Source organism: Bidens hawaiensis, unplaced genomic scaffold (assembly GCF_021521415.1).
Source record: "Bidens hawaiensis isolate Kalapana, Puna unplaced genomic scaffold, B.hawaiensis_p1.1 tig00020525_1, whole genome shotgun sequence".
Lineage (NCBI taxonomy): Eukaryota > Viridiplantae > Streptophyta > Magnoliopsida > Asterales > Asteraceae > Bidens > Bidens hawaiensis.
The window spans coordinates 266650-290397 of record NW_027493140.1 but is presented as its reverse complement, the minus strand read 5'-3'; the positions used below and the strand labels follow the sequence as shown (position 1 = coordinate 290397).

The 23748-nt window shown below is 34.1% G+C and overlaps 2 protein-coding genes, 1 non-coding gene and 1 pseudogene across 4 annotated transcripts; 3 read left to right on the top strand and 1 right to left on the bottom strand.

Annotated features, from left to right (window-relative positions):
* Window positions 1-1664: 1664 nt before the first annotated feature.
* LOC143561031 (14-3-3-like protein GF14 iota) lies at window positions 1665-5887 on the top strand. The gene is made up of 7 exons (XM_077049191.1): window positions 1665-1966; window positions 2890-3196; window positions 3586-3673; window positions 4541-4650; window positions 4729-4877; window positions 4969-5012; window positions 5446-5887. The coding sequence occupies exons 1-7, from the start codon at window positions 1894-1896 to the stop codon at window positions 5455-5457; spliced, it is 783 nt and encodes a 260-aa protein (XP_076905306.1). The 5' UTR covers window positions 1665-1893; the 3' UTR covers window positions 5458-5887.
* A 1843-nt stretch (window positions 5888-7730) lies between these two features.
* Window positions 7731-11889, bottom strand: LOC143561057 (pentatricopeptide repeat-containing protein At1g26460, mitochondrial-like; annotated as a pseudogene). The gene is made up of 6 exons (XR_013140224.1): window positions 11291-11889; window positions 9044-9757; window positions 8763-8969; window positions 8545-8682; window positions 8196-8433; window positions 7731-8112 (listed from the first exon to the last, which is right to left on the bottom strand). The product of XR_013140224.1 is annotated as a pentatricopeptide repeat-containing protein At1g26460, mitochondrial-like (transcript).
* A 6401-nt stretch (window positions 11890-18290) lies between these two features.
* Window positions 18291-22799, top strand: LOC143561059 (ureide permease 1-like). Its single transcript, XM_077049214.1, has 8 exons — window positions 18291-18541; window positions 19462-19729; window positions 20578-20716; window positions 20809-20974; window positions 21055-21089; window positions 21185-21279; window positions 21689-22063; window positions 22459-22799. Exons 2-8 carry the CDS (start codon window positions 19493-19495, stop codon window positions 22612-22614), a joined length of 1203 nt encoding a protein of 400 aa, XP_076905329.1. The 5' UTR covers window positions 18291-18541; window positions 19462-19492; the 3' UTR covers window positions 22615-22799.
* A 528-nt stretch (window positions 22800-23327) lies between these two features.
* On the top strand, window positions 23328-23401 carry TRNAV-AAC (transfer RNA valine (anticodon AAC)). The gene has a single exon. It is a non-coding gene; the product is annotated as a tRNA-Val (tRNA).
* Window positions 23402-23748: the final 347 nt, after the last annotated feature.

The window sequence follows — 23748 nt, the reverse complement described above, 5'->3', positions numbered from 1 at the left end:
TTGTACTTTAGCCACATAAGTTTCAAAACTTACCTTTTGATATTTTTTATTTATAACCTTTGATTGATTAATTAGACTTTTGCCATAAAATTTCATATATATTTTTCTAGCCCCTTAGCTTTATAGATATAACTAAAATGCAAGTACAAAAGTTTAGTTTTTTATACTTTAATCAAATAAGTTTCAAAATTTATTGTTTGGTCCATCTACTTTATTTACACACTTTGGTTGATTTGACCTTTGCCACAACAGTTGTACATGGATACTTTTTAGCCCCTCAACTTTAGTTTTACACATTTACTTTTTGGTCTCTAAAATAATAAATTTTAAAAATATTAAATTTTGTAACATTGTATAATAAATTGAATTGTTTATTAAATGATAAGGTACATAAAAAAATGTTTCCCGGACTGGTACCCAAGTGCCAAACAGGCTAATTGTTGTAATCAGTATGTTATTAAGTATTTGAATCCAATATTTAATGAAAAAAATACTTTTGTTTTGCATTGATGTTATTGTTTAGGGATGATAATTTGTCTCTTAACGTGTTTAATAGGTTAAAGGCAACGTAATTAATACAAGTGTCAAACGTAAAAAGACTCGTTTAACACTTGTCTTTGATGATTTGAGTGTGACAGTACCAATAAGAAAAAATGATATACTAGCCTCTTAATATTAATATGATGAGAGTAGTAAACGTGCAGAAATCAAGTGATGACATTGTTATAAGGCTTACGGGATATCATGGTTGGCACTTGGCAACACTTATCACTCACCTTTCGTTTCGTATTTGTCCTAATCAAAAAGAATATATATAACACATAGACATCTTGTAAGTGACAACTTTTGCTAAACTATAATCACATAATCTTGATGATTCCGTAATTTACAGTCATCACACTACAATCACACTATATGACAGCCCTATCACATGTTAAAAAATAATAAGACAAAATTACAAATTTTGTTATTTAAATATATGCGATTTATGGATCATGTCTTTTAAAAAATTTATTTGCAGGCGATGTCCTTTATATGACAAAATACATTCGATTTTTGTCCTTTACACTAACTGTCATCCAAAAACTCAGTTAAATCCAAACATTTCAAAACTTAACGGGGTTTTTGTTTAACATATTTTAATTAGTTTCTTTTTCAAATAATATATTTAAGTTGTTTTTTTAATTATAAATACTTAAATAGTATACGTAAAAAGACTTAAATGCCCTCACATGCCAAAACTTAACGGGGCTTTTGGATGTCCAATTAGTCAAAAGGACGAAAAACAAACAAACATGTCATGTAAAGGACACCGACTGCAAATAAACTTTTTAAAAAACCTTATCCATAAATTGCATATGCTTTAAGGACAAAATTAGTAATTCTGATAAATAATAAAAATAATTAAAAACACACATATAAGTAAATATTTGGGTGGATATTGACAACGAAGAATTTTGGCCTAGACCTTATGCAAGGTTGTCAGTTGGAATTCAAAGCCCACCCGAGTTTTCGTCTCAACGTACATTACGTCAGAAATTTCTGTTCTTGTGAGGACACAACAACTGTCAAGTGACAATTATCAGTATAGTTTCCCGGATAAATGCTAAAGGCAAACACTAAAGTTTAGCATAAAAATAGGAGTCAAATGTATATATAAATAGAAAGTACAATTTCCGACATAACAGGATCTCAACTGCCCAAAATAACCACACAATGTTCCTTAATTTCTTCAAATGAAAACCAACGGTCCAGATTCAGTTATACAACATTCTCATTCCATAATAACCTCATATCATCATATTGTTGTTTCGAGCTTCAATAATAATATTATTATATCCTTATTCATTCATTCAATCGATAAATTTTTACTTGTGGTAATCCATCAGCAAAATGTCGAACGAAAAGGAACGAGAGACGCATGTTTACATGGCGAAACTAGCCGAACAAGCCGAGCGTTACGAAGGTATATTAAGTTTGTTATGTTGGGTGTGCATGGGTCGGTTTTGGGATGAGACGTAACCAAAAACTAAAATGTTGGTTTTTGAAAACCGTTCGGTCTAAGCTTTTTGGTTTTTGGTAACCGGGAACAAAAAACGTCGGGTTTTTGAGTTTTTGAAAACCGTTCGGTCTTGGTTTTTCGGTTTTTGAAAACGTTCAGTCTCGGTTTATCGGTTTTTGAAAACCGTTCAGTCTCATTTTTTTTCACTTTTTTTTTCGGGTTAGGTTTCGGGCTAAAACTAAACCAGAGACTAGAATTTCGGTTTTTGAGTTTTTGAAAACCGTTGCTTTTTTTGGTTTCTGGTTTGGGTTCGGAGCCTAAAACCGAATCGGAAACTAAAATGTCGGTTTTTGAGTTTTTGGAAACCGTTCGCTCTTGGTTTTTTGGGTATCTGGTTCAGGTTCGGTTTCGGGCTTAAACCGAACCAAAAACTAGAATGTCGGTTTTTAGTTTTTGAAAATCGTTTGGTCTCGGTTTTTGGTTTGGTTTCGGGCTAAAACCGAAGCAGAAACTAAAATGTCGGTTTTTGAGTTTTTGAAAACCGTTCGCTCTTGGTTTTTTCAGTATCTGGTTCGGGATTGATTTCAGGCTAAAACCGAACCAGAAACTAGGATGTCGGTTTTTGTGTTTTTGGAAATCATTCAGTCTCACTTTATTCGGTTTTTGGTTTTGGTTCAGGTTAGGGCTAAAACCGAACCAGAAACTAAAATGTTGGTTTTTGAGTTTATGAAAACCGTTCGGTCTTGGTTTTTTAAGTTTTTGGCTCGTGTTCGGACTAAAACCAAAAAAGAAACTAGAATGTCAGTCTGGTTATTTCATTTCAATCATTTCCGTTTTTCTGTTTCATGTACACCCCTATCATTAACTACACACTTTCTTGATTTCAGAGATGGTTGAATGCATGAAAAGTGTCGCGAAACTAAACGTTGAGCTAACCGTGGAAGAGCGAAACCTGCTTTCGGTCGGGTACAAGAATGTGATTGGTGCAAGAAGAGCATCATGGAGAATCATGTCATCCATTGAACAAAAAGAGGAATCAAAAGGAAATGAAAACAATGTTACACTTATTAAAGGCTACTGCAAAAAAGTTGAAGATGAACTTGCTAAAATCTGCAGTGACATTCTTGATATTATTGATAAGCATCTTATTCCATCTTCTGGATCAGGAGAAGCTACTGTTTTTTACCACAAGATGTGAGTCATATTAATTTATATTCCTAATTTTTTTTTATTTTTTTTTGTAAATTATGTTTATTTTTTTGTTATTTTTGTTATGTTTTAATGTGGATGCAAGAAAGGTGATTATTAAATTATGTTCCTTTTTTTTGTAAATTATGTTTTTTTAAAATTATTTTTATTATGTTTTAATGTGGATGCAACTCTGCAAGAAAGGTGATTATTAATTTATATTTCTAACCATTTTTTTTTGGTAAATTATGGTTTTTTTTTAAAATTCATTTTTGTTATGTTTTAATGTGGATGCAGGAAAGGTGATTATTAATTTATACTCCTAACCTTTTTTTTCTTTTTGTGTAAATTATGTTTTTTTAAAGTATTTTTGCTATGTTTTAATGTGGATGCAGGAAAGGTGACTATTATAGGTACCTTGCTGAATTCAAGACAGATCAAGAAAGGAAGGATGCTGCTGAACAGTCGTTGAAGGGCTATGAGGTACGAGTTGTTTTTTCCTTGTCTCGTTTACTCTTGTAAATTTAATTTGTAAATGAACTGAGTGTTCGGTGAATAATTCGTGAACCGTTCAGTAGGATGTTTCTTTATGTTTGTTTCTTTATTATATGAAGGAACATGAACAAAAATTTTTTTGTCTAGTTAGTTAAACGAACGAACATGAACACGTGTCTCATTAGTTCATTTAGGTTCATGAGTTATGTTTGTTTGTTTACATTCATCTATCTTCATTAGTTTATGTTTGTACAAGTTCGTTCATTTACGTTTCTTAATACATGCATTAAAATTTTTTTGACCCATTGATCTTCACATTACTTTTAGCTGGTTTTAGCTCAGGGTTATGTCCATTCATCTATGTTCAGTTATGTTTGTTCGTCTACGTATGTGAACTGTTCGTTTATACCGTTAATGAACGAACATAAACACAAATATGTTCATTTTCTTAACAAACGAACATGAACAAGAAAATTCTGTTCGACTAATTGTTCGTGTTCGATCGTTTGTTTGGTTAAAATTAAACGAACGAATATGAAAATGCTCCATTCATTTTCATTTGGTTCGTTTACAAGCGTGCTTACAATGAAGTAATGAATAGATTATGTCGAAAAACGACATGCAGAAAAAGGGTCAGGATAATATGGTCATTTTCAAAAATTAACAGTTAAAGTTAAGTAACATCGGTTAGTATAAAGGACATAAAGTGTGACATCATATGAACGTTAAGACGTTTCTTGTACTTACCGAAGTTAAACAACATGATCTGCATGCTACGTTATACATAACGAACGAAAACTGTAATTTACCATATATAGTTTATATAATATTTGTACTAACTTATACTTTTTATAGGCGGCTGCTGCGGCTGCAAACACAGAACTCCCTTCAACCCACCCGATCCGTCTCGGTTTGGCTCTCAACTTCTCAGTGTTTTACTATGAGATCATGAACTCACCCGAAAGGTATTTTATATGTAACATATTTTATCTTATATTAAAAAAATATACAAGAATTAGTTATAAACTAAATATCTATTGCAGGGCCTGTCATTTGGCAAAACAAGCATTTGATGAGGCGATTGCTGACCTGGACTCGTTAAGCGAAGAATCTTACAAAGACAGCACATTAATCATGCAGCTTTTAAGAGACAACCTCACTCTTTGGACCTCTGATTTACCTGAGGATGGAGGTACTGCAAGTCTGCAAACCCTTTTTTTTTAATTTATAATGACCCGTTTTAGCCCAAGCCCGTTAAGCTGAGTCGGCCCGTTTTGTTTCAGGTGATGAAAAGGGTGAAGAGCCCAAATCAGCCGCGGCCGCAGAGGTTAGTGCTGCATTTTAGTTTATGCACGGGTTTGACTTTGATCAAATAATTAATTATAGGGGGTGCAAATGAGCAGAGCTACTACAGATCGGCTCGCTAAAATATAGCCCGAGCCTTAAAATAAACTTGTTTAATAAACGAGCATGAACAACCCTATTATTTATATAATTTTCTAATTAATGTGTTAAAAATATTTTTTACATAATAATATTTTTTATATGTAAAAATTAAAAATAACAAAATAATATATAATATGCTATAGGTGGGATTTTTACTAGGTTGTTGGTTGTTATATATAATATGTTATATATAAAAGTTACAATAAAAAAATGTATGTAATTTAATTAAAAAATAGTAAACGAGCTGCGCTCAGGCTTGGCTCGTTTGCACCCCTAACTAATTATACTATAAATTAAACCGTTTTATTTTTCAGGATAAGAAGTAGTGATGGGGGATGAATATCAAGCCCGGCCCGAAGTGATGTCGGGTTGCAGGCGCTGAAGTGTTCGGGCCGTTTTCTCGCTTTTCTTACAAGTATACTTGTTTTGAAAAGTTTGGTGTTTTTTTTTATAGAAAACTGAATGGACAGTTTTATAAAAAAAATTTCTGCAAGTTTTTTGGATCTTGTTTGAGTTTTATTTTGTTAAGGTTAGTAACTGTCATAAGAGCTTTTAGCATTTATTTAATGTTGTTTGCATAAGTGGAAAGTTGTTGTTTGATCCAGAGATTTGGTCTTTTGAACATTAAAGGCTTTGTTTGCTTGGGGTTTTAAGGTTGTTAAAACTCTCATGTCTCTTATTCTTGCTATGGTTTCGTGTTCTTGTGTTCGGTTTTCGGTGTATTTTGTTTGAATTATTTTTTTTGGTCGAAACAAGTGTAATGAAGGTAGTTAAAAACCGAACCGAAATTAAAACTACTAAATTTATAATTTCAAATTATTTTTACCATTATTTGTTATTGGTTGGGCTGAATGAGTTAAATGGCAAAACTTAAATATTTTGTGAAACCGAAAACTGAATACTGAAATACCAATCTGGCTTCTGTTCAGACCAAACTGAAAACGAAATGTGTAACTTTGTTGGTTTAGTCGGTTTTGGTTCAGCTCGGTTTTCGATTTAATCGGTTTCAACCCAAACAATGAAAATAAGAAAAAAGAAAGTACCTTTGTGTATATGACATTTAAAGTTGTCAATAACTTGTTATATGCCTTTACATGTAAAGTATGCTAGAAAAACATATATTTTACCAATTTATATTATGTGAAAATAAATACAACAAAAGACGTGTGACGTTTTACAAAGGAATGAGAAAATTCGAGATTTTAGCCAATCAATATCGCTAAAATCATGCATTACAAAGAGAGATTGTACGCCAAGATGTTTATTCACTTAAATTATATAATCTCATGACTATAAACTGTATAATACGAAAATACACAGATTTCAACATTGAGTTTGAAGGTGTGTTTCATTCAATGTGAAAATTGTCACATAAGCGTCACCTTATTTTCATACCACTTTCACATGAAGTCAAAATAGAAAAGTGTGGTTCCACTTTCCACACCAAGTAGAAAGTGCCACATCATTGCTTGTTTTTAATAAAATTCACACTTTATTTAAGTAACGCTAGGTACTTCGTACGCAACCCCCATTGGCCAAAGGTAACCCGAGCCGGCCACTATTCCAGACGGATGAAGCCCCTAGCGGTCCACCCTATTGAGGGATTCACCGGATAAAACCCGACCCCCACACCCGCCTAATGGCACGACAGTGAGGAGCCGGTAAAACCGGGTGAGATCAGGACTCGAACTCTGGCAAGCCAGTGTCATCCCTCATATCTCCCATGTAAGTTGGTGATAGTGAGGTTTGAACCCCCTACATCTCACTAGTAATGTAAGTGCTCTACTATTGAGCCACATCCAACTTATATTTTCAAGAAATAATTATTAAAAATATAACCTTAAATGAAAAGCATTACATAACACTAAATTCAAAAAAATTGCATACTATTAGGTGAAACCACACTTCAATACTATAAAATAAAATAAAACGAGCGTGCGGAGAATCTGCGTCTTCTACGTTAAGCCAATGCTCGACCTAGTTATGTACCCTTTTCGATTCGTCGGAGCGAAGTCCACTTTTTGACAACGAAGGGTATATCCAAGCCTTTATCGTTTTTGTACAGGTTCATTTTTGTAAGCAAATGGTGGAAGATTTTGTTGTTTTTGGTTGAGTTGGAAGATATGTTGGGTTTAATATTGTAAAAAGGCATGTTAATACATAATAAGTTTTAAATTTTAAAAAATAAAATAAAAATTCGAGCTTGTTGTCCAACATCAACGGTCATATTACCGTTCCACACTACCACCAGGCACGTCGTTGGGTGCCTCTCAGACCCGGTGTTAGCGCCACCTCATCCACGCGTGAAACATGCTTTCCACACCCCATTGCTTAACAACCCAACACAAATCTCACTTAACTTTTTTTATTTGATTTATTTGTTGCATAATGTGGCATTTTAAAACAATATAATTTCAACAATAAAACCATCATAGTTTAGATCTAAAGAATATATTGCCTACCCTCAAACCATCAAGTTGTGAGGGAGCTCGTAACATTTTGCGAGGAAACATGTTGTGACGATTAGAATGACAAATTGGTTGAAAAACCATCAACTTCACGGAGAACCTCAAGTATACTTGCTTCAGCCGAAGCTCAACTTTGAGGTCAAAATCAAGTGAAGACTAGAACTATGACTTGTTTTACACACCATACTACTTTCATATCGAAAAACAAATAAATTAGCGTATAGTACGTCACAAGCAACATCAATGATTCATGGTGACAACACTCGAAAACATCTTTCGAGTCCCTAATAAATCAAACTTGCTTAGCCCTACAATTATTACTTTGACAAACAAAATCGACCATGCGTGCCACTTCATAAGCACAAACAAATACATAAATAACCGGAAAAAAAAACTATTATCCTCATTAGTCATTACTATTAAACTAAGTAATAAACCAAATACTAACTTACACTGGTTTAAAGAACTTACCAGCTGCAAAAATATACTCGCCATAGTGCCATCAAAGGATACCTGCAACTCGTTTTTCATAAGCCTATTAATATAAGAATATTAATGTATATGAAATAAGTCAATAACTAATACAGGTACCTTACATTTAAAAGGACAGATGCACTAGGAACTCTCTTGTTCATAATCGTCACCTCTTTATGCATATTCGGTACTAAATTGAAGGTTAAATAACATATCTCGTCGATTTTCGTTACCCATTCGGATTTTAAACTCTTTTGCAAAAGAATCCACTTTTTCATCGCTTTCATAATCCATTTCTCTCACACACCGTCTTCGGATCTTTTTCAAAATCTCCTTTGTTGGTTCGAATCCTGCAGCTACCTGCTTGCAGTGCATGGTATCAATAATTTCATTACATCATAAAATATACTATTATAGTAATAACACGGTTTTTATTTTTATATTAATAACTGTAAGAAACATTTTTATTACCATGTTGTTAACCGTAGAGAGTGCGGCTTGTAGGTCCCGCTTGATTAAATGAGCATCGACTAGAAGTTCATACGATTTTGCATTAGGCTTCACGCCCAAACCTACCAAGTGCTCAAACACTTTAACCGCTTCATCTCTCTGCAAAAATTAAACATTATTTACATACATAAGATTCTTTTATGACACTTCAATTGACATACTTAGCACCAAATTCTAACCTTGTTTAGTTTCCCAAAAGCATACAAGAGAGCGTTATACGAATGGATATCGGGAGTCAACCCAAAACTTGACTCCATGGCACTAAACGTTTGATAAGCTCGATCAACATCCCATATATTCGCACACCCTAAAATAACACAGTTTAACGCTGCAACAGATTTGTATGGCGGATCCGCACGGCTCAAATTTTCCAATTGATAATAAACCTAAACAAAACAATAAGTCAGCAACGAATCAGTCAACAAAAGTTGGTATTTAAAAAAAAGCCCGATATGCATACATTATCCAAAGTTGAAAATCCATTTTTCGAGCATGCGACGACCAACGGATACAATGATGTAAACGGAGAAAACAACTCTTCTTCGGTTTCTTTACCAGAATCTTTATAAGATAACTCAAACTCATGTAAAGTACTGAAAGCTTTCTGCAAGTTACCAAACGACGAATACGCGTATATTTTCGAAGATAAGTTTCTGGATTCGGGACTTTCTTTTGGCGTAAAGATCGTTTAAGGATGGCCCACGTGCCATCTAAAAGCTTAGAGTTATAAGTTCTACCAGCAGTTGCTAACACATTAACCACCAACCCTTCATCTACAGAAAGCAACACGGGTGGCCTTGCGTTTTCGCCCCGCGCAATCCATTTTGCCATAAACTCGAGCCCGTAAAACGCCAGCTCACTGTTGTCTTTGTTGAGTGCAACATCCATGATGTAATTGCATAGGTTCCACGGTGGACATAAGGCTTTGTTTTGATCCATTTTCTTGCATCGTTCTATTATTGATACTAATGTGTCGAGTCTGCCTGTATTAACGCAGCTCCTCACGCACTCTGTGAATACTACGACTGATAACATGTAACCGGATTTTAAGGCTAAATCGATGTACTTTAATGCATCGTCGACTTGATTTTGAGATAGCAGCAACCGAACAACAAGATGATAAGATTCGTCATCAGGTAAAGCACCCTTTGATTCTTTTCCAGTTTGAATCATCCTAATACATGAAACATAAATCGACTTAATCATGATAAAGATAACCACAATAAACTCGTTAACTAGTATGTTCTATCTAAGATGAGTTCTTTTTGTATTTACAGTTCTACTTGTACCTTTTAATGTACTTAATTATTTAGTATTAAACTAGGAACACATTCATACATCAAATAGGGCTGTAAACGAACCAAACCGAACAGAGCCTTGTCCGTGTTTGTTCGTTAAGGTTTTATCGGACAAACGGGCAGTTCACTAACACGTAACCGAACGAAACTTTGTGTCCGTGCTCATTCATTTAGAAAACAAACTTGTTCATGCTAGTTCATTAACTTTCTAAACAAGCGCAAACGAACGATTCACTAACACATAACCGAACGAAATTTCGTGTCCGTGTTCATCGTTAAAGAAATGAGCTTGTTCATGTTCATTTGTTAACTTTCTAAGCGAACGCAAACGTACATTTCTTAATTTTAAAATATAAAACAACGCTGTTAACCCGAAACTTCAAACATAAACATCCAAAAGATAATCAAGACTAACTTGAAAATACTTAACATAATAATCATAATCATTAATTATAAAAAAAAACATATACATGTTCTAAGCTCTCCAATGTTTAAAAAAATGTAAATGTTCTAAGCTCTCCAATAGTTATAATAATTAGATAAAAAATAGTGATAATAGTAGTAAATGATAGGAAAAAAACAATTTAAAAATAAAACATTACAACAATACATCTTTTAACACTAAAAATATCGTAGAGCAAAGTCCCAAAGACACATTTGTAACCGAAGACTATACATTTCCCCTAAAAGTCCTTAACCTTAATCCTACATCTCCAAGAATTCTTATCCTCAGCCGTGTCCTCGGAGAGGTGCCAGTCTAGCAAAGCATGCCTAATCCTCTCATCCCAAGTCCATTTGGGTCGGCCTCTACTGCCTCCTCCCCTCTATAGTAAGGCTTTCTACGGATCTAAGTGGCCTCCACCCCTCGCCTCCATGTTATAATCCTCCTTTGGATAATAAACCAAAAAATATAAAATATAAAATACAAAAAGCCTTTGATGAAGAAACCTAAAGAAACAAACGTAAATGAAGGGACGCTATCACACTAGCAAACGTAAATGAACGAGCGCGACCTTTTTTCATGCTGGATCATTTAGGGGGTGTTTGGGATTCCTTATTTTACCTCCTTATACCTTATTTAAGGCATAAGGTATAAGTTACAATGTTGTAACTTATACCTTATACACTCACAAAACCCAACTTTCCCAAACACCTTATAATTATACCCATAAGTTATAAGCTATAAGGAGCAAAAATAAGAAATCCCAAACAGCCCCTTAATTAACTAACGGAATTTATTGTTCATGTTCGCGGAACGTTCATGCCACTTACATTTCTAACATCATCTATACGCATACATGATCAAATCTAATTGCAAATTAAACATATTTAATATCTATCCAGTATCCACAATGTAAGCTAACAAAGCCCCTAACTTTAGTTAATTAAACATTCAACCAACAACATACCGATCGATCAACTTGACGGCAGCTTCCGCCTCCTTCGCCTCATACAACGCCTTCATCACCAAATTAAACGACGCGGTATTCCCCTCAATCCCAAACTCCTCCATCTTCTCAACCAAATCCAACAACTCCCCCGCCGACGCGCCCATCATCAAATTCGCCCGCAAGTAATGATTATACAAATTCACATCCGGCTTATTCGGCTTCCCGTCCTTCCCCAACGACCCAATCCAATACTCAAACACCTGCTTAATCTCACCCCATTGCTGTGACGTCATCCAGTCCGCAAACATATTCAAGATTTCGTCAGCATCCGAAAGTTGTCCAATTTGTGATGAAATCGGGTGTGAAATTGAAAACCCAGATGGGATTATTGATTTGGGAGATGGGTTTTGGATATTAGGGTTAGGGTTTCGCCAGTTTTGGGTGTAGAGTGGGCTGCCGGTGGCGGGGTTTGGTGGTAGTGGTGGTGGTGGGTGGTCGGCGAACTGGGGTTGTTGTGAGAGGAAGGTGGTGGTGGAGATGGTGGTGGGTTTGGGTTTATGGGTTAGGGTTTTGGAGAGTGGGTGGAGTTTACGGGGTAAGATCGCCATTGATGCCATTGATTGTGTGATTACAGAGTGGAGTGTGGTTTGATTGATTGCTAGGGTTTTGGTGAAGGTGAGGATGAAATGGTGGGATTGGGAGAAAGTTTGGGGGTGGATTTGGTGTTTGTTGAAAGTTGAAGGGTTAGTTATCGAACCGTGACATTGATAGTTTGAAGCTCAAAACCGGTTCGGTTTGATCAACAAAAGTCAATACCGGTTTATAATCGATTTCGGTTCCGGTGTCCCGCCACTGGTTTTTTTGGAAAAAACGACAAACAAGTTCTGAATCTACGGCTTCAAACCGGTATCTACATAACCGGTTTCAACCCGATTTAGTTTCTGTTTGATTTTCAGGTCGATCCAGTTAACCGGTTTATTTGCCCGCCTCTAGATGGGGGTTTCCAACGGGGTAAACAATTTTATTCCCTCTATCCCATTAAAATTGTTCATATTTTTTTTTATTTGTTTCGTTACAAATGTTCGTTTTCAAAATTTATTAGCCAATTTTCAAGTTTACCTTAAACACACACAACTAGCAATAATAAACAATATTGATGGACCAAATTTTCAAGGGCATTATTGTTATTTGGTACGCAAAAAAAATAATCATTCAATCTACCTTGAACTTTATGTTTTTCAAACTATGACTATTAAAGAGGGACGGATGGAGTAATAATTTTTTACCAAGGTGTGAACGAGCTGAGTTGAGTTGATCCTGAGCTTGACTAGTGTTGAGCTCGATTTATTTTGACTTACGAGTGCCCGAGTTTGACTGTGGCTTGTTTTGAGTTCCTTTTGCTAAAGTGTAGTATGGTAGTGATTTGGTTGGTGGTTGATTGTTGTGGTTTTAGGGATGGTGAGGATGAAATGGTGGGTTTGGTCTTGTTTGAAAGTTGAAGGGTTGTTTATGAAATTGTAATACTGGTGGAAGTTCGTTTATGCTTGCTTGTTTTATAAATGAACGAACTTGAACAAAATAATTGTGTTTGATAAGCTTAATAAACGAACACAAATAGAACTCGTGTTCGTGAACGTTTGGTTATGTGTTCATTTGTGTTTGTCTGATTACGTCTGTTGATGCCATGATTGTTGATCGGAAAGTGGAGTTAGGTAGTGGCTATGATTTTGGTTTGTGAATGGGAGGGTGAAATGGTGGGATCGAGATAGTGTTAAGGGGTGTTTGGCGTTTGACTATTTGTTAAATGTTGAATGGTTGGTTATGGAAATGTGATATTGTTGGGGACTTCCAAGGTGGTGATTTTTAGTGCGATGGAAATGATTCGTCTTGACTGAGTAGAGCTCGATCTATGCTTGTCTTGAGCCTTTGTTTTAAGGATTGTGGGTCATTTTTCAAGCTTTTGGGTTCAACTTTTTTATCATATTTTGAGAAAAACCATAAAGAGTGATCACTCGGCTCGAACTCAAACTCATGTGTTGTATCTTAAACTAACCAAAACTCGTATATGATGTTTGAAATTAAAACATAAAAGTCTGACATAGTTAAAACTTCAAAATACATCATGCTCAAACTTAGGCTCAATAACTAAACGAGTTTTATTTGAGGCTCAAGGTCGATAAGGCTTAGATGATTTCAATCTTTTGATTATCTTGGTCTCGAGTAGCGCCTCGTGAGTGGCTTAACTTGTTTGCGACCCTAAGTTTTACTATTTATACCTAGTGATGTTACTTGATATGTATTCTTATGTTACTTTAAGCCGTTACGCCATTGATTGTGATCGGGGAGTGGAGCCTGATAGTGACTAGGGTTCTTGTTATGAAATGGTTGGATTATGATAATGTTAGGGGGTTGTTTGGTGTTTGTTTAAAGTTGAAGCGTTGGTTATGGAATTGTGATATTGTTGGGGTTTTTGAGGTTTTCGGGGTAAAGATTTTAGTATGGTGTAAACGAGCCGAGCTGGTTTGAGTTGAAGTATGGTTAGGAATGATTGACTTGTTTTGACTTACGAGAGCTTGAGCTCACCTCGTGATTCATTTTTTTTTTGAAGTTAGGGCTCAACTCGTTTATTTTATTTTAATAAACACTGTAAGAGCCTAAACTTGGCTTTTGAAGTCATGTGTTTTTACCATAAATTAACCAAATCGTTGTTGTGCGGAGTGAAATTAATACATAAAAGTCTAAGGAGTTGTTGGCAATTTAGTGTTGAATCAATAAGAGTCTTGACTGATTAAGAAGTAGTTTTTGAATTGTTAAACATATCTCTCAAGCTTAACTATTAAGAGGCTCTGTTATTCATTAAAAGGTGTAACCAAAGACACTCTAACTCTGATCGATTCAGAGGTAGCTCTTAATGGTATCATTACACATGTCTATATTATATTATTTATGACGTTATCTGACGGTTGTTAAACAAGTGCAACCAGTGATTCAACTTTCAAACATGGCCGTCTTAGATCCCATAAAGGGCTCGGGCGTTGTCTAGGGAATTTTTAAATATATGTATATTTTTTTAAACAAAGGGCCTAAAAAATAAAAACAAGCTCATTACACGTTAAACAATCTAATAAAATGTTGTTTGGACTAAGCCTAGTAATGAAATAAATCATCAAGGGAATATCTCATAGAATATTAATCAACTTTTAAAAGTGTTCAAATTAGGTCACTCATGCATATTTTTCTCAAATCGGGTCACTAAATCTTCAAATCGAGTCTTACCGATTTTTTTGTGCGTTAAGAAAGAAATGGAGGATAAGATTGGGGGTCGGAATTTGCAATATATGTAGTTATATGTTAAAAAAAGTTAAAAAAACGTTAATTATATTAAAATTCAAAAATAAAAAATAAAATCCACGTTGCCACTCAACGTCAACATAAAAAAAAGATAAAAAGATTTCCTATGTGAAACAAAAAAAGAAAAACGCTAATAAAACATGTTAAAACCTTTAATATAATAAAATACGAAAGTTGAGTGAGTTAAGTAGAACATTTTTTAAAGTTAAATGACTTAATTAGACCATTTTTGAAACTTGGTTACTATTCTATGAAATTGTCTATGAGATTAGGAGGTAACTTTTGTTTCAAAAAATTTCCAACGAACCTCAATTAACTTTGTTTTCTTGCATTTGAAAGCAGGATCGTCTTCGAAATTTCAAGTATCCAAGACAAATAGTAATAAATGACCTTTATATAATTTTTTTTCTAAAAAACTGATTGTTTGTTGTTGATTTATGTGGCAATTTCTATGAAATTACCTCCTAATCTAGAGGTGCACAAATCAGGTTTTTTAAATACCCGGGTTCGGGTATAGAACCGGGTTCGGGTATGACCGGGTACGGGTATGATCGGGTATTGGTAGTAATCGGGTCGGGTTCGGGTAGGGTATTGTCTTTAAAAACCATACCCTATGCATCGAGTTCGGGTCGGGTATAGCACCGGGTATTCTAAAACCGGGTATTTGAATACTCTATTATCGAGTATTGAAAAAACCCTATTTACGGGTTTTTTCGGGTATTTTTTGGTATAGATTGGATTTTTTAAAAGTTTACACTTTTTAGGGGTATTATTCGGGTATTTTTAAGGTATTTTTCGGGTATACATCGGGTATTTGAAATACCCGGTTTCGGGTATTGGAAAACCCAGGTTTCGGGTTCGGGTATTACCGGGTACAAATCGGGTTTTCAGGTATTACCGGGTACAAATCGGGTTCGGTTCGGGTTCGGGTTTTAGTGCCAAAATGCATACCCTATCCGTACCCTACGGGTAGGGTCGGATACGGGTTCGGGTATAAAAAACCCGGGTATTAGAAAAACCGGTTCCGGGTATTTATTCCGGGTCCGGTTCCGGATTCGGGTTTTTTGTGCACCTCTATCCTAATCTCCTATCACCTAATCTCCTAAATATCTTGGGTTAAATTGGTTAAACTGGGCCTAAGTTTTCAAATAGAAAAAATACATTTGTTAAAAGAAAGAAAAAAATTAGAAATTAGCCCAATAGCAAATGTGGGTTATTTAGTTGGGTTCTTTCACCAAACGGATACTCCTAACTAATAATCGTTTACTCCTGTATATGAGTAAACGGCCATTGACGACTAGGTAGAAAATTTTAAGGATAGTCGGATACCCTCATATTGGGCCCGGTCTAAAGGGTTTCGTACAATCCCAAGCCGACTCATTATAATTGACCGAATCGAGATGAGCTATAGACCATATTACTTGATTGTGTTGACTATGTTTGACCACGACCTCAACCGCTTTGGTTTTAACCTGAACCGGTTTAGGGTTTGAACCCGAGATATGCACATCTACTTGACTATGCACATAGGGTTTTGAGAATGCCTTTAAACGTGAAGCCTTCAAAATGGAAGTATATTCGCCTATTTTATAGCATAGTTTTCATAATCAGATATATACTTTTTAACTTTCTATAAAAGTTTGTTAGATTGATTAGATTGATTCTCACTACTTGTTTATATATTTCCAATCAATATAGTTACAAAAAGTTATACCGAACCAGACCTATTTTGGTTTTAACTATCACCAATATTATTTGATTATTAAATAATATGATGCCGTTAATTTTCATTCATAATAATATATAGGTTTTTTTATAATACACACCAAAGCATAGTCAATGAGTGACACGTGAAAAAAAGATATAGATCCGTGTAAGAAATTTGTTACCGATTGTCTTAAATTTATTATAAAGTTTTATACATATTATAATAAAAATTATATATTTATATATCAATAGTGACGGATAAAATTTGATATTTGTAGAAATGAAAAAAAAAACATGTCTCTTGACCTCTTCTCTTCTTATCCAGTTTTTATTTCTCTCTCTTTTTTTAATTTATATTTATTTATAGAGTTTGCATGTTATTATATTTGTAGACATCTCGTTACAAGTCGTGAATATAAGGAGTGTAATACTTAGCTAAGGTTATATTTGATATATATACACTTTTTTTTATGTTAGTAATAACATATTACTTAAAAATAAATTTAAAAAGAAAATTATATCAGTTACTTAAATTTTCTAAATAATTAAATATCTCTTTGGACAATTTTTGTCGCATTAAAAAAGAGGAGTAGAGGACCATGAAGTTAGTGACATTTGTTGACTTATGTGGTGGTAATGTTTGACATTTATTTTTGAAGAGGACAAAAGAGAAAAATAATGCAAAGAGATGCACTTGACCCAATGATATTGATGGTGCATGAGGCTTCAATAGTTCAAATGCAGCCTTGAATATTTCTAGTATTTTATTTAAGATAAGGGGGCGTGGCCAATGCAGCCTTGTTTGGATGGTATAGGATTTTGGTCTTTTGAGAGAAAGATCATGGTTTAAATCTTGACATGTATTGGTGAGTATACTGGTGTATTAGTCACCGTTAAAAAAGGAGGAGGGGTGGTGGTGGTTAGTAACGTATTTTTTTGGTTGAATGAAGGAGACTGGAGTGTGATTTGGTACTGGCATAACATAGAGTGAAAGCTAGTACACAGTGGTCTATATCACACAATTTAAAACATGAGGATAGACGTACGTGGGTGTGTGTATATATACGAGTACAACTGATACACAAGGGACATATCGAGGCCTTGAGTGGCAAATGTGGAAGCCACAAGCCCTCAAATGGAGTCGAAAGCCACCGAGCTTCACTGTAAAGGCATTGAGGTATATGGGACGCCAACCAAAGCGTTAGTCAATACCAGGGCGAGTCATAGCTTTGTCTCAAAGGAAGAATTAACAAGACTTGAGCTCAAAGCGACTAAGGAGTTCACGAGGATCAAGCCCACACATGGGGACACTAAGGGGTCGAGGACACAATCAAAGACTATGAAGGCACATTGGAATTGTCGGTGGTGCCAATGGACGATTACAAGTCTGTGCTTAAGAGTAACGTAAAAAAGAAGTGTTGGGTTTGAAAAGTTATTAAAACTATACTAAGTTGTAATGGACCAAAAATAATAATCATAAATGAATATATTATCAAATGTAAGTTAACAAACATAAACAAACGTATACATCAAACACAAACGATTTAAATGAATGAACATATGCAATTTAAATGAGTGAACATAAACAAATTACACGAACAAACGTTAACGAATGTTTACAAACATAAATGAACGTTTTATGAACATAAATGGACAGACTAGACATGTGTTCATGCTCGTTTAACCAGGTGAACAGATAATTTTATTCATGTTCTTTCGATTATCTTATAAACAAACTTTCCATCAAACAAATTACAAATAGCTATACTTAAAAAAACCATAATGTAACAAATAAATACTATATTTAATTGAATACACATGGAAAAACCTTAATGTAACAAATTAATACATTAGTTATTATTAACATATATTATTATTAACATATATTATACCTGCCAATTGCCAGTTATTTTCAACCTTTTTTTCTCCTATAAAATGTCATAAGATGGAAATGGAATCTTTAAGTATCTGTCAGAATAAGTAGAAAGTCAAGCAAAATGATATACACTTGATCTTTGCAAGCTCATACCTCTCTCTTCAATTTTCAAGACACCCTTATATTATTTAATAATAATCTCATAAATTTTGTCTTTGTCTTCATATATACAACCAAACTGGGATCTTTAAAATTCTGCAACTGCAAGAACAAGTACCCATTCATCATCATCATCTCTTCATCTTCAACATACTTTTTGGACTTACTTCATATAGGTAATCATTAATCAATCATTACAAGATTTCAATATATATATATATATATATATATATATATATATATATATATATATATATATATATATATCAAATTTGCATTGTTTTCTCAAGTCTCAATTTTGTAAATTGTAATTTTGTGTATATGATAGGGTGAATAATTGTGTGGCTTAGAGGACTTGATTGTTTGTTTGTTTGGATGTGAATCTTTGTGGTTAAAGGTGTTTTTGTGGGATTCTAATGGTTGTTAGGTAGTTATAGTTGAGTATATCCTTGTGAGATTCATCTTCTTAATGTAGATTTCTTTGTTATGGTTGGTTTATTTTTATTTTTTTTCTTTCTTTTTTCCTTTGGTCAAGATGCAATGAATCTATTATTATTTGGGATATTCACCTTTTTTATGTGTTCATATATATGTGATTAAACCATTTTTTTAAATGACATTTAAACCAACTTTTTTTTTAATCTTTTTTTTCTTTTTACCTTTTTTTCTTGCATATTTGCCTCATGTTATATATATGGAAAAGGGCAACAGAAAACAATTCACAAAAAACCGATTTTTTTTGCACAATATATATCTTTGTTCTTATTTAATTCATGTGATGCTTTTTTATAAACGACTTTTTTATGTGTTTGGCTACTACACTGCTCAAATTTTTCTCATCCCTAATTGTGCAGTATCTTAAAGAGCCAAAGCTCGGCTCGAGCACAATAACTAAACTAGCTAAAATTAATACACAGAAGTCCAAAAGAGCTAAACTTTAAAAAATACATAAGGCTCCAGCTTAATAACTAAATAAACTTTATCTGAGGCTTAGGCTTAGCTCAAGCTCAATAAGACTCGGCCCTTTTCAAGCTTTTGTCGATCCGATCTCAAGTACTCATTCAAGACTCTCAAAAAAATCAAATTTTTATTTCAGGGTTTGTTCAAATATCAATTCTGGTTTGAAGATGTATGTGGTGGAAAGCAGAGGAGGTGCGATCGCATGCATGCTGCTTGCACTCTTCTTCCTCGGAACATGGCCCGCCATTTTAACGTTGTTGGAACGACGCGGCAGGCTGCCTCAACACACTTACCTTGACTACACATTCACCAATCTTTTGGCTGCTGTTATTATTGCCTTCACATTTGGGGAGTTTGGTCATACTAATGACGGTAAACCGAATTTTCTTGTCCAGCTTTCTCAGGTAAAGTTTATGCGCGTGTTTAGTTTGATGAATTGTGTTATGAATATTGTTTGTATTGTTGAATATAAAGGTGTAAAACTGTAAACTAGCCGATCCGAGCTGAGCAAAAACTTGTCTTGTTTAATATAAGAGAGCGGCTTGTTCCAAACTCTCCGCTCAAGCTCGGTTAGCGAGTAGTTTTTCAAGATTGAGCTCAGCTTGGGCTCTGCTCGTTTAGTATTTATTTATTAATTAACATATACACATTTATAACTACAGTACTACACACACACACACAAAGTAGGACCCGGGAACTACGTGTTACCAGTACAAAATTCAAAAACAAAACAATTTTAAACAATTTTTTCTCATGGCTTTTGCATATAAACACATATAGTAGACGCTTTAATAAAATAAAATAAAATTTTTTTTTAAATGTAAAAAAGTTTGAAACAACAGTTTAAAAAAAGTAAGTTTTGTTTTATACAAAAATGAGTGTTTTTAGTATAGAATACCTTCTACATGTGTTTATATGCAAAAGCAGAAAAAAAAAAGAATTATGCGAAAATGAACTTTATGTAAAAATGAGGTTTTTTATGAGCTTTTTTTATCTATCACATAATATATATTATTTAGTTATTTTTATCGTAAATGTATATATAATAATATCTTTTATAAAAATATAATTTCAATATGCTAAATAAAAGTTGTTTAAATAATAGGCTCGTTAGCCACCTCGAGCTCGATAAGTGAAGCTCGGTCTTAGACTCGTTTATAAAACAAGCGTATTTATAGGCTCGAATAGCTCAGGAACTGCTTAGCTCGTTTACACCCTAATTGTTGAGATGTAAATAAATGTTTTGTTGCAGAATAATTGGCCAAGTGTTCTGTTTGCAATGGGGGGTGGGGTGGTTTTGAGTCTGGGAAATCTATCAACACAGTATGCATGGGCATTTGTCGGTTTATCGGTAACCGAAGTGATCACTTCAAGTATTACTGTTGTCATAGGTAACATCTTGAATTCTTCATTATTTCATTTCCACATAAACACATGATAAAAGCCTGTTTTAAAACATATTTGTGGTTGGTTACTTGGTTAGGTACAACTTTGAACTACTTTTTAGATGACAAGATCAACCGAGCTGAGATACTGTTCCCAGGTGTTGCGTGTTTCTTGATAGCGGTTTGTTTTGGTTCGCTTGTGCATGCGTCTAATGCCAAAGATAATGAAGCAAAGCTTGAAAGTATAGGCGCGGGTGAAAAAAGGTTTTATTTTTTTTGAATACTATTTGTTTATTAACTTTTCGGTTATTAGTTAAATGACATTATTACATGATACTTGACAGTTTAATTACTAATGGAGTAGCGAACTCGAATCCAAGTAAGAACACATGAAAATTTACGTATAAGTTTTTAACGGTTGCATTTTTAACATTTTAGTTTGGATTATTAGTTTAAGCTTTCCTTTTTTCGCAGAAAAAGATTTGGAGTATGCAAGCGGTAAAGTCGAGAAAGCCAAAGCAGGGACCGCAAATTTTCTTATTGAACTCGAAGGCCGAAGAGCAATCAAGGTACATAATACATTATTCGTTTACTATCTTTTTTATATAATCGCCACCTATACCCTGCTAACCAATGGGATCAGGTAAAACATAGGAATTAAGTTCGTTTAATAAACGAACCCGGGCCCGAGCTTCACTTATCGAGCTCGAGCTTCGTGATGAGCCTTATGTATATTATATTTATTTAACATATTAAAAATATGTTTTCATAATAATGATTATTTTATTTATTAAAAAATATATGTTATATTATATATAAAATATTTATTAAAAAATATGTCTGTGTATCTAAATTAATTAATAAATAATAAATGAGCTGAGCTCGAGCTTTAGAAACACAGCTTGAAACGAGCCGATCTAGAGCTCAAAGTTCGTTTAAAGCCTGAGTTAACCAGTTTACATCTTGTCGGGATTACAGGTGTTCGGAAAAAGCACATTGATTGGTTTGGGCATATGTTTGTTTGCGGGCGTTTGTTTCTCTCTTTTCTCACCGGCTTTTAATCTTGCAACGAATGACCAATGGCATACACTAGACGACGGTGTCCCTCATTTAAGTGTCTACACTGCTTTTTTCTACTTCTCATGCTCGTGTTTTGTCATTGCAATGATCTTAAACATTACACTCCTTTACCGCCCCGCCTTCAACTTGCCACAATCGTCGATCCACGCTTATTTAAACGACTGGGACGGTCGAGGTTGGGCTTTTCTGGCGGGATTTTTGTGTGGGTTCGGTAATGGTCTACAGTTTATGGGAGGCCAGGCTGCTGGTTATGCTGCAGCTGATGCGGTTCAGGTTAGTTATAACTTGTAAAGTATGTACAACCCACTAGGGGTGTTGAATTCAAAACCGACACCGAATTTTGGATATCTGAAATATCCGAAATATTTATTTTTCTGACTATTTAATAATAAATATCAATCAGAAATTTCAGATAATTTTATTTTGGATATTTTCTCAGATATGTAGAATATTTTTTAGATATTACGGATATCCACCCGAAATATATATGTTTTACAATTCTCAAATATTTTTTTTTAAAATTTTTAAATAATAAATAGATTTTAGAATTCGGATAACCAAAACTTTCGGATATCCGAATTTTTGGATATCCAGCTTTGAACACACCCCTACAACCGACCAATGCATGTTTATGATTACCTTATTATGTCTTTATGAACTCATTTCAGGCACTACCACTTGTGAGTACCTTTTGGGGTGTGCTCTTTTTTGGCGAATACCGCAAATCGTCTAGAAGAACATACGTGCTACTCGCAGGCATGTTATCCATGTTTATCGTGGCTGTTGGAGTTCTAATGGCGTCGTCAGGACACCGAAAACATTAAACGCACCACCTTAAAAAGTTAAAATTATCAACATTGTATAGGAAGAAAACAAGTTTGATAACAAAGGCACAAAACACATAAGAATTTATATATTAGTCTAATATCAAAATTGAAAGTTGTATCATAGGAATAAGTTGAAATTATGGGCTTGTATTCAGTACATTCATTTATCAGTATAAATATAAATGCAGGTATTTGGTTTTGTTTATTAATATCAATGATATTCTAGTTACTCAATAGCAATGTTTGTTAATAAAGCTACCCAACACATGAAAGTATATTTATTAAAAGTGTGTTAGTATTTAGTTATGATTATGTTAAATAAATAGAAGTTGTACCATTTTAATAATTCTTTATACATAGATAAAGTTTGTTGAAGTTTGAATACACTTTTCATATGGTTTGATCCACTTTCATTGTAGCTAACTGACAACTGTTCTTAATTTTCGCAAACGGGTCGAAAAATGTCGTTAGAAGAGCTCGAGGCTACACTCTAAAGCCGATTTTAAAATCCAGAACTTTAAGATATATTTTTTTATATAGTTGTAACATGTGGGAATACGATGAAAGATATTTTTTGTGTACGATTTGTCGATTTCTCTTCTATATAAATGTACTTCAAATGATTAAAGTGAGAGATTGAATATTAAATATGACCCTTGTTTGGATATGTTACATATAATCAATCTTGTGATTAGAAACAGAAACAAATTGGTTTCGTGGTGTAGTTGGTTATCACGCCAGTCTAACACACTGAAGGTCTCCGGTTCGAACCCGGGCGAAGCCATTAATAATTTTTTATACTCATTTTCAGCCGGTACAGATCCACCATCATTGCAGCCGCAACACCGCCACTAGCCACCATAAAAATATATATTTTGATATTTTTTTAAACGACTTATTTCAACACGAGTCAAGTTTTTGGTCAGAACTTGTTTTATCCCAAACAAAAGTGACAGATTTTTAAAACGTCCAAAACACGTTTAACTCGTCACCAACCCGCCCCATTGGCCAGACTTGCTTAAAATCTTAACCAAAAAGCTTTTAACATGTAACATGTTATGCTGCAAGTTTATTCTCACTGTAGTCTGTATAAGCAAAGATACATGTAAAGTAATAATATGCAGTTTTGAA